Source organism: Nicotiana attenuata, chromosome 8 (assembly GCF_001879085.1).
Source record: "Nicotiana attenuata strain UT chromosome 8, NIATTr2, whole genome shotgun sequence".
Taxonomy (NCBI): domain Eukaryota; kingdom Viridiplantae; phylum Streptophyta; class Magnoliopsida; order Solanales; family Solanaceae; genus Nicotiana; species Nicotiana attenuata.
In genome coordinates this window covers 27,453,832-27,466,981 of record NC_031996.1, presented here as the reverse complement: position 1 = coordinate 27,466,981, position 13,150 = coordinate 27,453,832, and the positions used below count along the sequence as shown (strand labels likewise).

The 13,150-nt window shown below is 42.7% G+C and overlaps 1 protein-coding gene and 1 pseudogene across 1 annotated transcript; both read left to right on the top strand.

The window, feature by feature from the left end:
* Positions 3,703–8,202, top strand: LOC109231596. Its single transcript, XM_019397247.1, has 3 exons — positions 3,703–6,073; positions 7,545–7,627; positions 7,978–8,202. The coding sequence occupies exons 1-3, from the start codon at positions 3,703–3,705 to the stop codon at positions 8,200–8,202; spliced, it is 2,679 nt and encodes an 892-aa protein (XP_019252792.1).
* LOC109231595 lies at positions 8,245–12,928 on the top strand (annotated as a pseudogene).

The window sequence follows — 13,150 nt, the reverse complement described above, 5'->3', positions numbered from 1 at the left end:
AAGAACAACACCTCGTTTGAGGTTGTGTTGTCATTGAGGATTGTTGTGGGCTGTATTTGGATGAAATTCCAAGTTGTTGCTGCTGTCTAAGGTGAGTGTAACAGCCTGCTAATTGTGCTTAAGCTTGCTTGTATGTTGGTTAAGTTGTTAGGATGATAAACTACAAGATAGTACTTGGATTAACTTAAGTCACTTCTATGGTGTTGTATTGCTATTGAGGGTTGTTGTGAGCTGAATACAACTTGGATTTCGACTTGAAGTTACTATAGGAGTTGTGTGTATTATGTTCTTGCATGTGCTTAAGGTTATCTTGATGTTGATTAAGTTAAATAGATGGAGTAGACATGAACTAGTGAATAAAGCTACTAATTGAAGATAGTTCGAGTTGAGGATTGTTTCCTTTGTTATAAATATATGCTATAAGGATGGAATCATTGATGAATGACTTCATTATCATGTTAATGATACTGTTAAATTAATATAAGAAGTCTATAAGGGGTGATATGGGTTATACGGATTCCAATCGGAGCTTGCCGCTCGTCATGAAGTAGTTGTGACTTGTTGTTGTTATATGGTGTCTTGTTATTGATATTTATAGGTTGCTGGACTTCCCTGGCTGTTGTTGTTGGTATATGGTATTGGAGGAGGCCCTTGTTACAAGGGAGATGCTGCCCGAATTTACGTAGACGAGATACTAGCTTAAGTTACAGACTTAGCCTTTGTTCAACATTGATTTTGAATCTCATTATGCTATGATAGATCGAGTTGACTTGTTTGAAGAGTTGCTTGGAAGGTATTAAGGACTAAACATGTTTAAGGTATGTTAAGGCTCTTACTTCTTTCTTTTGGCATGATCTAAAGTGACATGAACATAAACGGTACGCTAATTCATAACGGATCTACTCCTAGAAACTAAGGTTGTCCATGTTGTTCTTTCCTTATAAAGTTATCCTAAACAGGTGGTATGATCCTTAAATCCTACTAAGGTTCATATTGATGGTAGGGATGTCCATAATGTTCTTAAGTCACTCCAAAAGGTTTAGAACTTAATTCCATGAGTCGAGCATGCATTATATATGTATCTACTTTACTCTACCGAGCTGCGCTATAGTCGGCCGGGTATGGCACCTATTGTGAAACCACTGATCAGTTGGGTTTACCGAGCTTCACGTGGCCGGGTACGATTCTACCGAGCCTTATGATGGCCAGGTACGTTTTTACGGAGTCCTCTTTGAGGCCGGGTATGATATGATGATGATGATGCCCACAGAGGCGTATGTTTTTAAAAGCTTATGTATATATATGTATTATGCATTTCATATCAGTAGCCCCCAGAGGCACTCAGATGTTACAGGTTGTATCTCCTCTATCTCTCTTTACGTTACTGATCTTGTTTATGCTTTCCTGCCTTACATACTCGGTACTTTATTCGTACTGACGTCCCTTTTACCTGGGGACGCTGCGTTTCATGCCCGCAGGTCCCGATAGACAGGTTGACATTCCTCCAAGTAGGCTATCAGTTCAGCGGAAGGTGTTGGTGCACTCCACTTGCTTCGGAGTTGCCTATTTGGTCAGTATGCTTTGGATATGTATTGATTGGTATGGCGGGGCCCTGTCCCGACCATTATGATATTAGGTACTCTTAGAGGCTTGTAGACAGATGTCAGGTATATGGATACTTGTATGGCCTTTTCGGCTTATGTTTTGAGTTTACAAATGGTCATGTCGGCCTTATAGGCCCGTATGTCACATGTATAAGTTTGCATATCATGGTGGGTCGTCATATGTTGAGTATTCCCCTTTGTTTCATTCTTGTTATCTCATGACGAGTTTTTTTTAGCTTATTTACCATGATAGTATGATAAGAAAGATATGTTATGTTGGTACTCGGTTGAGTAAGGCACCAGGTGCCCGTCGCGGCCCTTCGGTTTGGGTCGTGACAGCAAAGATCAAAGTCTTCTTTTAGTTATCAGTCTTTTTTTTTCATTATCCTTTTGTTGTTTTTGAGTCTATAAGAGTCTTTTGGTGTTTTGAGTCTTGTTATTTTGCCTTTTATCCTAAGAAGTCTGTTTGAGTCAGGTCTGGTCTTGTTTATCTTTATGTAATTCTTGCTTTTTGAGTCTTGTATCAAAAAAAAGTTTATTATTATATATTGAAAATCAATGAAAAAGATTTTGTTTAAAAATTCGAAAATGAACCGAAAAAGATGTTTGTTTTGTAAAAAAAAAAAAAGTGGTCATGTACCTGAACTACGTAATGATCTGATTCATGCGGCGACATGATACGTAGGCAACCCACAAAAGGTTCGATCAAGTATTTTTCAAATGATGCTAAAGTAAGGGATCAGAATAAGGCGAGTGAAAGGAGGAAATGAAGAAAAAAAAAGAGCAGAGAGAAAAAGAAAAGAGGAAATAACAGTGTTAATAAGTAACAACTGATAAGCCGGAATGAAACATGAAGCCTTCCAAAAGCATTTAGAGATGGTGATATTTTAGGAGCATAGCATATCTACGTGTGATTCTTATCTGTAAAATGCTTAACCCTAACACATTTGTTGCCTCTTAATCCAATAAGCTTAAGGTGGTTGGTTTGTGGTGAAAACTGGCAACACATCATTACTTCACAAGATCTAAGGGAGTAGTGGTAATGGATAATAGTGATGAAATCGAGTTGGTCAGTGACAATCCGCAGGGTCAGTCAGTTGAGCAAGAGTCGGAGGAAATAAGAAAATTGAGACAACAACTGTCAGATGTATATCAAGCTTGGGTTTCCGGTCGACCTCCGCCCCAGGATCCTTCAGAGGGAACTTCCACCGTACCCCAGGCTACTCAAACACCGCTCCATGCGACAAGCGATCCCATTCTACCACCAGGGTATGTGCCAAACTACAGCCTCCATGCTGCCCCCGATACCTCTAATATGCGACCTCCAGTCGCACCGGTTAGGAACACCCCTCTCGTCGTGTCTGGCGCACCGGTATATACAATCCCGCCGCCACCACCTGTGACGAGGCCAAACAATGAGCCACCATCTCATGCTTATGGTGGCCAATACTATTCTCCAAATATGGCTTTTGGGGTCTCGGCTCCATACAATCAGACTCCTCAGTACGAGTCACCAATGGAAAATGAGAAGCCTGCCACGAGGTTTGAGCCAGATGAGATGGCTAGGAAAATGAGAAGTCTTGAACAGAATATAAAGAATATACAGGGACTAGGTGGTCACAAAAGCGTTTCATTCAGTGATCTATGCATGTTTCCCCACATCCATTTGCCATGAGGGTTCAAGACCCCGAAATTTAAGAAATATGATGGACACGGTGACCCCATCGCCCACTTGAAAAGGTACTGCAACCAGCTGAGGGGTGCAGGAGGAAAGAAAGAGCTACTTATGGCTTACTTTGGGGAAAGCCTTGTGGGGGTAGCTTCCGAATGGTTCATTGACCAAGATATCTCTCACTGGCATGTTTGGGATGACATGGCCCAGGCCTTCGTCAAACAGTTTCAGTACAACATTGACATTGCGCCGGATCGTAATTCTTTGTCCAATATGAAGAAAAAGCCGATTGAAAGTTTTAGGGAGTATGCCATTAAGTGGAGGGAGCAAGCGGCTAGAGTTAAGCCACCCATGGATAACTACGAGTTGATCACTGTTTTTCTGGAGGCTCAAGAGCCTGATTACTTTCAGAACATGATGTCCGCGATGGGTAGACCTTTTGCAGAAGCAATCAAAATAGGGGAGATGGTCGAAAATGGCCTCAAGACTGGCAGAATTGTAAGTCAAGCTGCTCTCAAAGCCACCACCCAAGCTATCCAAAATGGGTCGGGAGGTTTGGCAAATAGAAAGAAGAGAGATGAAGGGTCCATGATGGCTTCGGGATCTAGGGAAGTTCAAAGAGGGGCATCGCACCCTTATGTGCAAGTTCAGCAGGGGAAATCCAGCTACCCTCAACATTACTATCCCCCGCCAATTCCTCAATACTCTGTGGGACCACCACAATATACAGTGTTTAATGCTCAATCATATGCTCGGCCTCCCAATCAGCAGGTACGGGCACCAGCTCCAAGGGCCCCCCGACCTCAACAGCAAAATTTTCGGGCACTATACAATGCTCGTCCCAGGCAGGATTATGGTCGAGAGCAGAGACCAGCAGAAAAATTCACTCCATTGGCCGAATCATACTCTAGTCTATTCCAGAAGCTGAAGCAAATGGGCGTGATTGGACCCATCGCTCCCCACCATATGCATCCTGATTCACATGGATTTCAAGCAAATGCTAGATGTGAATATCATTCCGGTGCCCCAGGGCATAGCACTGATGACTGTTGGACTTTGAAAAGAGCCATAGAGAGACTCATTTCCGAAAAACTGATTGTAGTGACGAATGGCGAGGACCCTCCTAACGTGACAAATAATCCGTTGCCAGCACATAATGATGTTCATTTTGTGGGAATGATTGGCCGAGACCAAGAATACAAGCCGGTCGGTCGAGCAGAAATGACAGTGGGTGCAATTCAAGAAGGAGCAGGTCTGGAAGTAAGTCCCAGCCGAGATGTGCCATTGATTGTTAAAGGCGCCCAGAACTCAAATAAGGCAACTTTATTTGTTCCAAAGATCTCGAGGTTGGAAGTTCACTCTAGTGTTCCAAGCCCAAGGTTATATGTACTTGGAGGCCATCCCGTCAAAAGGGAGAAGCAGGGAGGTACGAAAGGTATAACAGAGCCGATCGTAATCAAACCTGCCATGCAACTCCCTGTAACCAACACAAAAACCACTCCTTGGAACTACAACAAAACGGAGATGACCTACAAAGGCAAGGAAATCATAGAGGAAGTGGGGGAAATTGGAGGTTTTACTCGATCAGGGAGATGTTACTCTCCAGAAGAGTTGAGAAAGGCCAAGCAAATTAGAGAAGGCCATTTGCCAATAAAGAAGCCAGTCACTGAAGCAGATGCGGAAGAGTTTTTGAAAAAGATGAAAGTTCAGGATTACTCAATCATTGATCAACTAAGAAAGACTCCCACTCAAATCTCTCTACTATCTCTTCTCCTACATTCCAAAGAGCATGGCCGTGTACTAATCAAGGTCCTGAACGAGGCACATATCTCAGAGGAAACCACAGTGAATCAGTTAGAGAAGATGGCCAACAGATTTTTTGAGGTGAACAGAATCTCCTTTACTGATGATGAACTTCCCGAGGAGGGTGCCAGGCACAATAGGGCTTTGAACTTGATGGTCAAATGTGAGGGTCATTATGTAAAGCGAGTCATGGTTGATGGAGGCTCAAGTGTAGATGTATGCCCTCTCTCTACCTTGCAAAGCATGAAGATCGATACAGACAGAATCCGACCCAACAATGTTCGCATCCGGGCTTTTGATGGCTCAGCAAGAGATACCATTGGGGAGATCAACCTCACCATGACGATTGGGCCAGTTGACTTTGAGATTGTCTTCCAGGTAGTGGACATGGCCACTTCTTATAACTTTCTTCTTGGAAGGCCATGGATCCATACGGCCCGAGCTGTGCCATCCACCTTGCATCAGATGCTCAAATTTGAACATGACAGGCAAGAAATTATTATTCACGGAGAAGACGAGTCTTCCATTTATAAAGACCCGTTAATCCCCTGTATTGAGGCCAAGGAAGGGTCTGAGTCCATTGTCTATCAGGCGTTTGAAGTGGTTGCTGTGGACCATGTCGAGGAAGGAAAGCCTATTCTGCATCCTCGTCTTTCCGCCACATCTGTAATGGTGGCTGCAGTTATGATGAGACAAGGTTATAAGCTAGGAAAAGGCTTGGGGGCATCATTGCAAGGAATTTCGGAGCCTATTTCTCCGTTCGGTAACCAGGGTACTTTTGGATTGGGCTTCAGGCCAACACAAGCAGACGAAAACAAAGCCAAACACCGCAAAAAGCATGGATGGGTCTTGCAACAGCCTATCCCTCATATTTTCTACACTTTTGTCAAGCCACGACTCCGAGAGGGTCAAAATTCCTCGGCGCATGCAAACATTGATGAAATTTGCCATGGCCTCAGCGAGATGTTTTCTGAAGTGAATATGATCCAGGCTGGTGAAGGCACTAGTCGTGCCGATATGCAACTAATTGACCCAGACACCATGCTCACCAACTGGGAAGCAACTCCTCTCCCCACAAGGAAGGAGTCTTGGTAGTTTGCTTTTGCAGCTTCTTTTTTGTATTTTTGGGTTATTTTCAGGGTTGTAATCCAAACATCTCAGTATGATTGTTTTGTTTTGATGTTAACCCTTCTATCCTTTCGAATTCAATGAAATGCAGTTCAGTTTCCTGTTAAGTTTTCTATCTTTTCCTTTTCCTAATTCCTGTCATTTTATTTCCATTTCAGTTTTGTTAATGCCGGCTTTAATAACATGACATGCATGCGGAATTCACGCCCAGATCTTAAAAAGCTGTCTAATATCGAAATAATGCATCAAGAGGTTGAATATGATGAAGATGAGGTTGTTGAGGAAATAAAAAGAGAGTTGGAACAATTTGAAAACAAGCCTAAGCCAAACCTCAATGAAACTGAGCCGATTAATATCGGAAGTCCTGAAGAAGTTAGAGAAACGAAGATAAGCATTCACACTGAACAAAAAACCAGAGATGCCTTGATTCAACATTTATTTGAATATAGAGATGTGTTTGCTTGGTCTTACGATGATATGCCGGGTTTAAGTGCTGATCTGGTGGTTCATAAGCTTCCTACGTATCCTGGTTTTCCACCAGTCCAACAAAAGCAACGAAAATTTAAAACAGACGTGAGTGACAAAATCAAAGAGGAAATAATGAAGCAACTAAGCGCCAATGTGGTCAGAGCTGTCCGATACACTACCTGGGTGGCAAATGTTGTGCCTGTGCCAAAGAAGGATGGAAAAACCAGAGTTTGTGTCGACTATAGGGACCTGAACAAAGCAAGTCCAAAGGATAATTTTCCTTTGCCAAATATCCACATTCTTGTAGATAATTGCGCAAAACATGAGATACAATCGTTCGTGGATTGCTATGCTGGGTACCACCAAATTCTAATGGATGAGGATGATGCAAAAAAGACCGCTTTCACCACGCCATGGGGTACTTATTGTTACAGGGTCATGCCATTCGGTTTAAAGAATGCAGGGGCAACTTACATGAGGGCCATGACCACCATCTTTCACGACATGATGCACAAAGAGATTGAAGTATATGTCGATGATGTCATCATAAAATCAAAGACACAAGCTGATCACGTGTGTGATTTGAAAAAGTTCTTCGAACGGCTTCGAAGGTATGACCTTAAGCTTAATCCAGCCAAGTGTGCATTTGGGGTTCCATCTGGGAAACTTCTCGGTTTTATAGTCAGCCGGAGAGGCATCGAATTGGATCCATCTAAGATAAAGTCCATTCGAGATCTCCCACCCCCGAAGAACAAAAAGGAAGTCATGAGTTTTCTCGGGAGGTTGAACTACATCAGTAGGTTCATTGTTCAGCTCACAACCACGTGCGAGCCCATCTTTAAGTTTCTGAAAAAGGATGCCGCTATCAGGTGGACAGACGATTGCCAAAAAGCTTTTGACAGGATCAAAGATTATCTGTCAAAACCCCTTGTACTGGTCCCGCCTGAACCAGGTAGGCCTTTGTTTTTATATCTATCGGTGATGGATAATTCCTTTGGATGCGTTCTGGGGCAACATGATGCAACAGGCAAAAAGGAACATGCAATCTATTATTTAAGCAAGAAGTTCACTAATTATGAGGTTAAGTACACCCTTTTAGAGAGAACATGTTGTGCCTTGACTTGGGTCGCTCAGAAGCTGAGACATTATCTTTTGGCCTACACTACTTACCTCATATCCAGAATGGATCCTTTGAAGTACATCTTCCAAAAGCCAATGCCCACTGGCAGGCTCGCAAAATGGCAAATCTTGCTCACAGAGTTTGACATCATCTACGTCACTCGCACCGCGATGAAAGCACAGACTTTGGCAGATCATTTGGCAGAGAATCCAGTTGATAATGAGTACCTGCCACTTAGCACATACTTCCCAGACGAAGAGGTCAACTCAATAGAGGAAGTAGTTCTAGACGATCACCCTGTATGGAAAATGTATTTTGATGGGGCTGTCAATATCAAAGGAGTTGGGATCGGGGCAATCCTCATCTCACCTATTGGACATCATTACCCTGCAACGGCCCGACTTTGATTCTTTTGTACTAATAATACGGCAGAATACGAAGCTTGTATCATGGGTTTGAAAATGGCCATCGATCTGGATGTGCATGAACTATTGGTTATGGGAGATTCTGACTTGCTTATCCGGCAAGCCCAAGGAGAATGGGAGACTCGAGACATCAAGCTTATTCCGTACAGACAATGCGTGCAAGACTTGAGCAAAAGATTCAAATCCATCGAGTTCAGGTAAATTCCCAGGTTTCACAACGAGCTAGCCGATGCCTTGGCTACTTTAGCCTCGATGCTCCCTTATCCAGGCAACACTCATATTGATCAACTAGAAATCCAAGTTCGGAATCAACACGGTTACTGCAATACAATTGAGACAGAACCAGATGGTGAACCATGGTATCATGACATAAAACGATTCCTGAAAACAAGAGAATATCCAGAGCATGCTAAAGGAGATAAAAAAAGAACTATAAGGCGGCTCGCCAGTGGTTTCTTCCTGAATGGGGAAATTTTGTACAAGAGGACCCTAGATTTAAACTTGTTGAGATGCATAGATGCTACAGAAGCTGAGTGGATCATGAGTGAAGTGCATTTGGGGGTATGCGGACCTCGCATGAATGGATATGTTTTGGCGAAGAAGATTCTGCGGGCATGGTATTATTGGCTTACTATGGAGCGAGATTGCTTCAGATTTGTTCGCAAGTGTCACCAATGCCAGATTCATGGCGACCTGATTCACTCGCCTCCTTCGGAGTTGCATCCCATGTCCTCTTCTTGGCCTTTCGTTGCTTGGGGAATGGATGTCATTGGGCCGATCGAGCCAAAGGCTTCAAATGGTCATAGATTCATTTTGGTTGCAATTGATTACTTCACCAAGTGGGTGGAGGCCGTCACTTCAAAGCAGTCACCAAGAAAGCAGTGGTAGACTTTGTTCATTCCAACATCATCTGTCGCTTTGGTATCTCAAAGACCATTATCACTGACAATGCAGCCAATCTAAATAGTCATTTGATGAAGGAGGTATGCGAACAATTTAAAATCATGCATCGCCATTCTACCCCTTACCGGCCAAAAGCTAATGGAGCCGTTGAAGCGGCGAACAAGAACATCAAGAAGATTCTTAGGAAGATGATCCAAGGTTCCAGGCAATGGCATGAAAAGTTGCCTTTTGCTCTTTTGGGATACCGCACGACTATTCGCACATCTGTTGGTGCAACTCCGTATCTGCTTGTATATGGAACTGAAGCTGTAATACCCGCTGAAGTCGAAATTCCCTCTCTCCGAATTATTGTGGAATCAGAGATTGATGACACTGAGTGGGTCAAGACCCGATTAGAACAACTGATGTTGATCGATGAAAAACGGCTAGCAGCAGTGTGTTTCGGCCAGTTATATCAGCAAAGAATGGCACGCGCTTACAATAAGAAAGTGCGCCCAAGGCGATTTGAGGTAGGCCAGCTGGTTTTGAAACGCATCCTTCCACACCAGGTAGAAGCTAAAGGAAAGTTCGCCCCGAACTGGCAAGGACCTTACATCATCAAGAAAGTGTTACCAAAAGGGGCCTTGCACTTGGTAGATGAAGAAGGACCGGTACCAGACATGACTATTAATGCAGATGCAATCAAAAGATATTATGTCTGATATATACCCACTGTAGAATTTTCACGCATTTATTTTCTCAAATCGAAGTGACGAAGGCTATCATTTGCTAGCTATTCCAAATAGGTGTCACCCTTTTGTTAATCCTTTTTGGGCAGTATTTGTCTTCCTTGTTTCTCACTTTTTAGAATATGTGTACTTGTAAAAAAGCCAAAACAACAAATCTCTGAGTCATTGAACTACGTCCGACCTGATTCCGAAAGGATACGTAGGCAGCCTTACCCTGGGTTCGGTCCCATCAGAACAAAAAATCCATATTCCCAATACTCCAAAACTGGGGCAGAAGTTTGTTTTATTTCATGGTTTTTCTGTAAAACGGTTCCAAAAGTTGTAATTCAATTCAAGGTTCATTTCGCCTTTTTACCTTTCAAGAACTTCTGATCGATGTTTAAAAATGTTTGAAGTCCCCATGCCAAAGGCGTTGGTTAACCTCCCTCCTGCAGTATCTTATTCAAAAAAAAAGAAAAAAAAAAGAGAAAAAGAAATGAGAGAGTCTTATTAGTGAAAACCCGTACGGGCACTATAAGGCGACAGTGAGCAGAGAAATGAGAGAGTCTTATTGGTGAAAACCCATATGGGCACCATAAGGCGACGGTTAGTAGAGAAATGAGAGAGGTTAGTTAGCGAAAACCTGCAAAAGGCGCTACTAGCCGAATGAGGGTTTTTGATTGTCCGACATGAGCACAACCAAGACAAATTCAAGATGAACGTTTGCGGCGGATTTTGAGAATTAGACAGCTTAGACGGATCAGGCGTCCAGTCCAAAATGCATGTCATGATTCATTGAAGTCGGCACATACCTCCAGATAAGTCTCCCTATTCCTTTCCCCGAAAGGGACACCTTTTGTTTAAGCACAGTTCTTTTTCACTTTCAATTATTATTCTGTTTTACCATAATTTTTCTTTGAGTCCCTTTCGGCCTAATCCTGCATCAAAAGCAAAGACAAAGAAATGGCTGCAAAACTAGCTACAATTTCCCCGTAATATCGAGCACAATTTAGGGCATATATGGCATTGACGAAGGCACGAGCCCATCTGTGATCTCATTTGATAAGGCGAACAAAGTGTCTCAAAGAAACTGAAAAGGTCGCCTAAGCAAGACCTGCTTTATGAGAAAAGTTGATAAGCACTCGGACACAAACTGATACTGGGTGCAAGACAACTGAGTTTGATTTTAAAGAAAAATAGCCTTGCCTTAGAGACAAGGGTAGCGGTACCATGGACATCTGGGTATGAAACAGTTGGGGGCAATAATGTAAATCCAAGGCCTCTAGAAAGTGATACAGAGCAGTCGAGCATCTCGGTACCACACTGACAGAATCGGTTCTTCGACAGCAGTGGTCGTGAATCAAACTACTCAAGGCATCAAGGCCACAAACCAACCACCACTTTGAAAACTCATAAATTTTTCTTTGTTTGAAGCAGGAACAAAGCGGTGCAGAATGGCAATTCTAAAAGATACGAACGTCACCAAACGTAAGCTCCTTAAAATCTCCATTTTTTCTTTTTTCAGCATGCATCACTATTGTTCACACCTCCCATTTTCGTAGCTTAACTCAGGTAGAACCTTTTCGCCTAGGGGGATCCAGCTCATAGTTCCTGGTAGAAGTAGTCTTCGCTCAGGGTGTTTCACACGAGAGTCTTATTGGTGAAAACCCATATGGGCACCATAAGGCGACGGTTAGTAGAGAAATGAGAGAGGTTAGTTAGCGAAAACCTGCAAAAGGCGCTACTAGCCGAATGAGGGTCTTTGATTCTCCGGCATGAGCACAACCAAGACGAATTCAAGATGAAAGTTTGCGGCGGATTTTGACAATTAGACAGCTTAGACGGATCAAGCGTCCAGTCCAAAATGCATGTCATGATTCATTGAAGTCGGCACATACCTCCAGATAAGTCTCCCTATTCCTTTCCTCGAAAGGGACATCTTCTGTTTAAACACTGTTCTTTTTCACTTTCAATTATTATTCCGTTTTTCCCATAATTTTTCTTTGAGTCCCTTTCGGTCTAATCCTGCATCAAAAGCAAAACAAAGAAATGGCTGCGAAACTAGCTACAATTCCCCCGTAATATCGAGCACAATTTGGGGCATATATGGCATTGGCGAAGGCACGAATCCATCTGAGATCTCATTTGATAAAGCAAACAAAGTGTTTTAAAGAAACTAAAAAGTCGCATGAGCAGGACCTGCTTCATGAGAAAGTTGATAAGCACTACGGACACAAACTGATACTGGGTGCAAGACAACTGAGTTTGATTTTAAAAAATGCATTGCCTTAGAGACAAGGGTAGTGGTACCATGGACATCTGGGTATGAAACAATTGGGGGAAAATAATGTAAATCCAAGGTCTCTAGAAAATGATACAGAGCAGCCGAGCATCTCGGTACCACGCTGACAGAATCGGTTCTTCGACAGCAGTGGCCGTGAATCAAACTACTCAAGGCATCAAGGGATCAAGGCCACAAACCAACCACCACTTTGAAAACTCATAAATCTTTCTTTGTTTGAAGCAGGAACAAAGCAGGTGCAGAATGGAAATTCTAACAGATGAACGTCACCAAACGTAAGCTCCTTAAAATCTCCATTTTTTTTCTTCCCAGCATGCATCACCATTGTTCACACCTCCCATCTTCGTAGCTTAACTCAGGTAGAATCTTTTCGCCTAGGGGGATACAGCTCATATTTTCGGGTAGAAGTAATCTTCGCTCAGGTTCAATAATACAGTTTAACTCAGGTAGAACCTTTTTCACCTAGAGGGATTGAACACTTTATCAATACATGGTGCTAACACCCGATTCTATTTCCTTCCAGTAAGATAGGGTACCAGCCCCTGGTTACATTTCCTTTCAGTAGTACAGGGTACCGATCCCTAGTTACGCGCTTATTCGTTACCAAATTTTATCTCTTTTAGATAGTTTATACTACTGTTTCTGTCTGCCTTTTCAATAAATTAGATAATTTACAGATTTCTCTAGTAACTCACAAAATTTTCCTAGTGCCAGACTGGGGCAGAAAAATTTTGTTCGTTTTTGTTTGTCTTTGATGGCTTTGCAGGCTCTGCCGTACAACACAAATGATGATTAAAGCTTGCAGTTTCAGTTTCTCATCAGAAGAANTCTTAAAATCTCCATTTTTTCTCTTCCCAGCATGCATCACCATTGTTCACACCTCCCATCTTCGTAGCTTAACTCAGGTAGAATCTTTTCGCCTAGGGGGATCCAGCTCATAGTTCCGAGTAGAAGTACTCTTCACTCAGGGTATTTTACACAGCTTAAATCAGGTAGAATCCTTTCGCCTAGGGGGATC

What these genes read in the sequence shown, in the direction of transcription:
- LOC109231596 (XM_019397247.1), top strand. Translation starts at nt 3,703, where the DNA reads ATGGGTAGACCTTTTGCAGAAGCAATCAAAATAGGGGAGATGGTCGAA. An exon ending in AGTGAATATGATCCAGGCTG is followed by an intron (nt 6,074 to 7,544) that starts GTGAAGGCACTA and finishes TGCCGCTATCAG; the next exon opens with GTGGACAGACGATTGCCAAA. An exon ending in ACTGGTCCCGCCTGAACCAG is followed by an intron (nt 7,628 to 7,977) that starts GTAGGCCTTTGT and finishes ATGAAAGCACAG; the next exon opens with ACTTTGGCAGATCATTTGGC.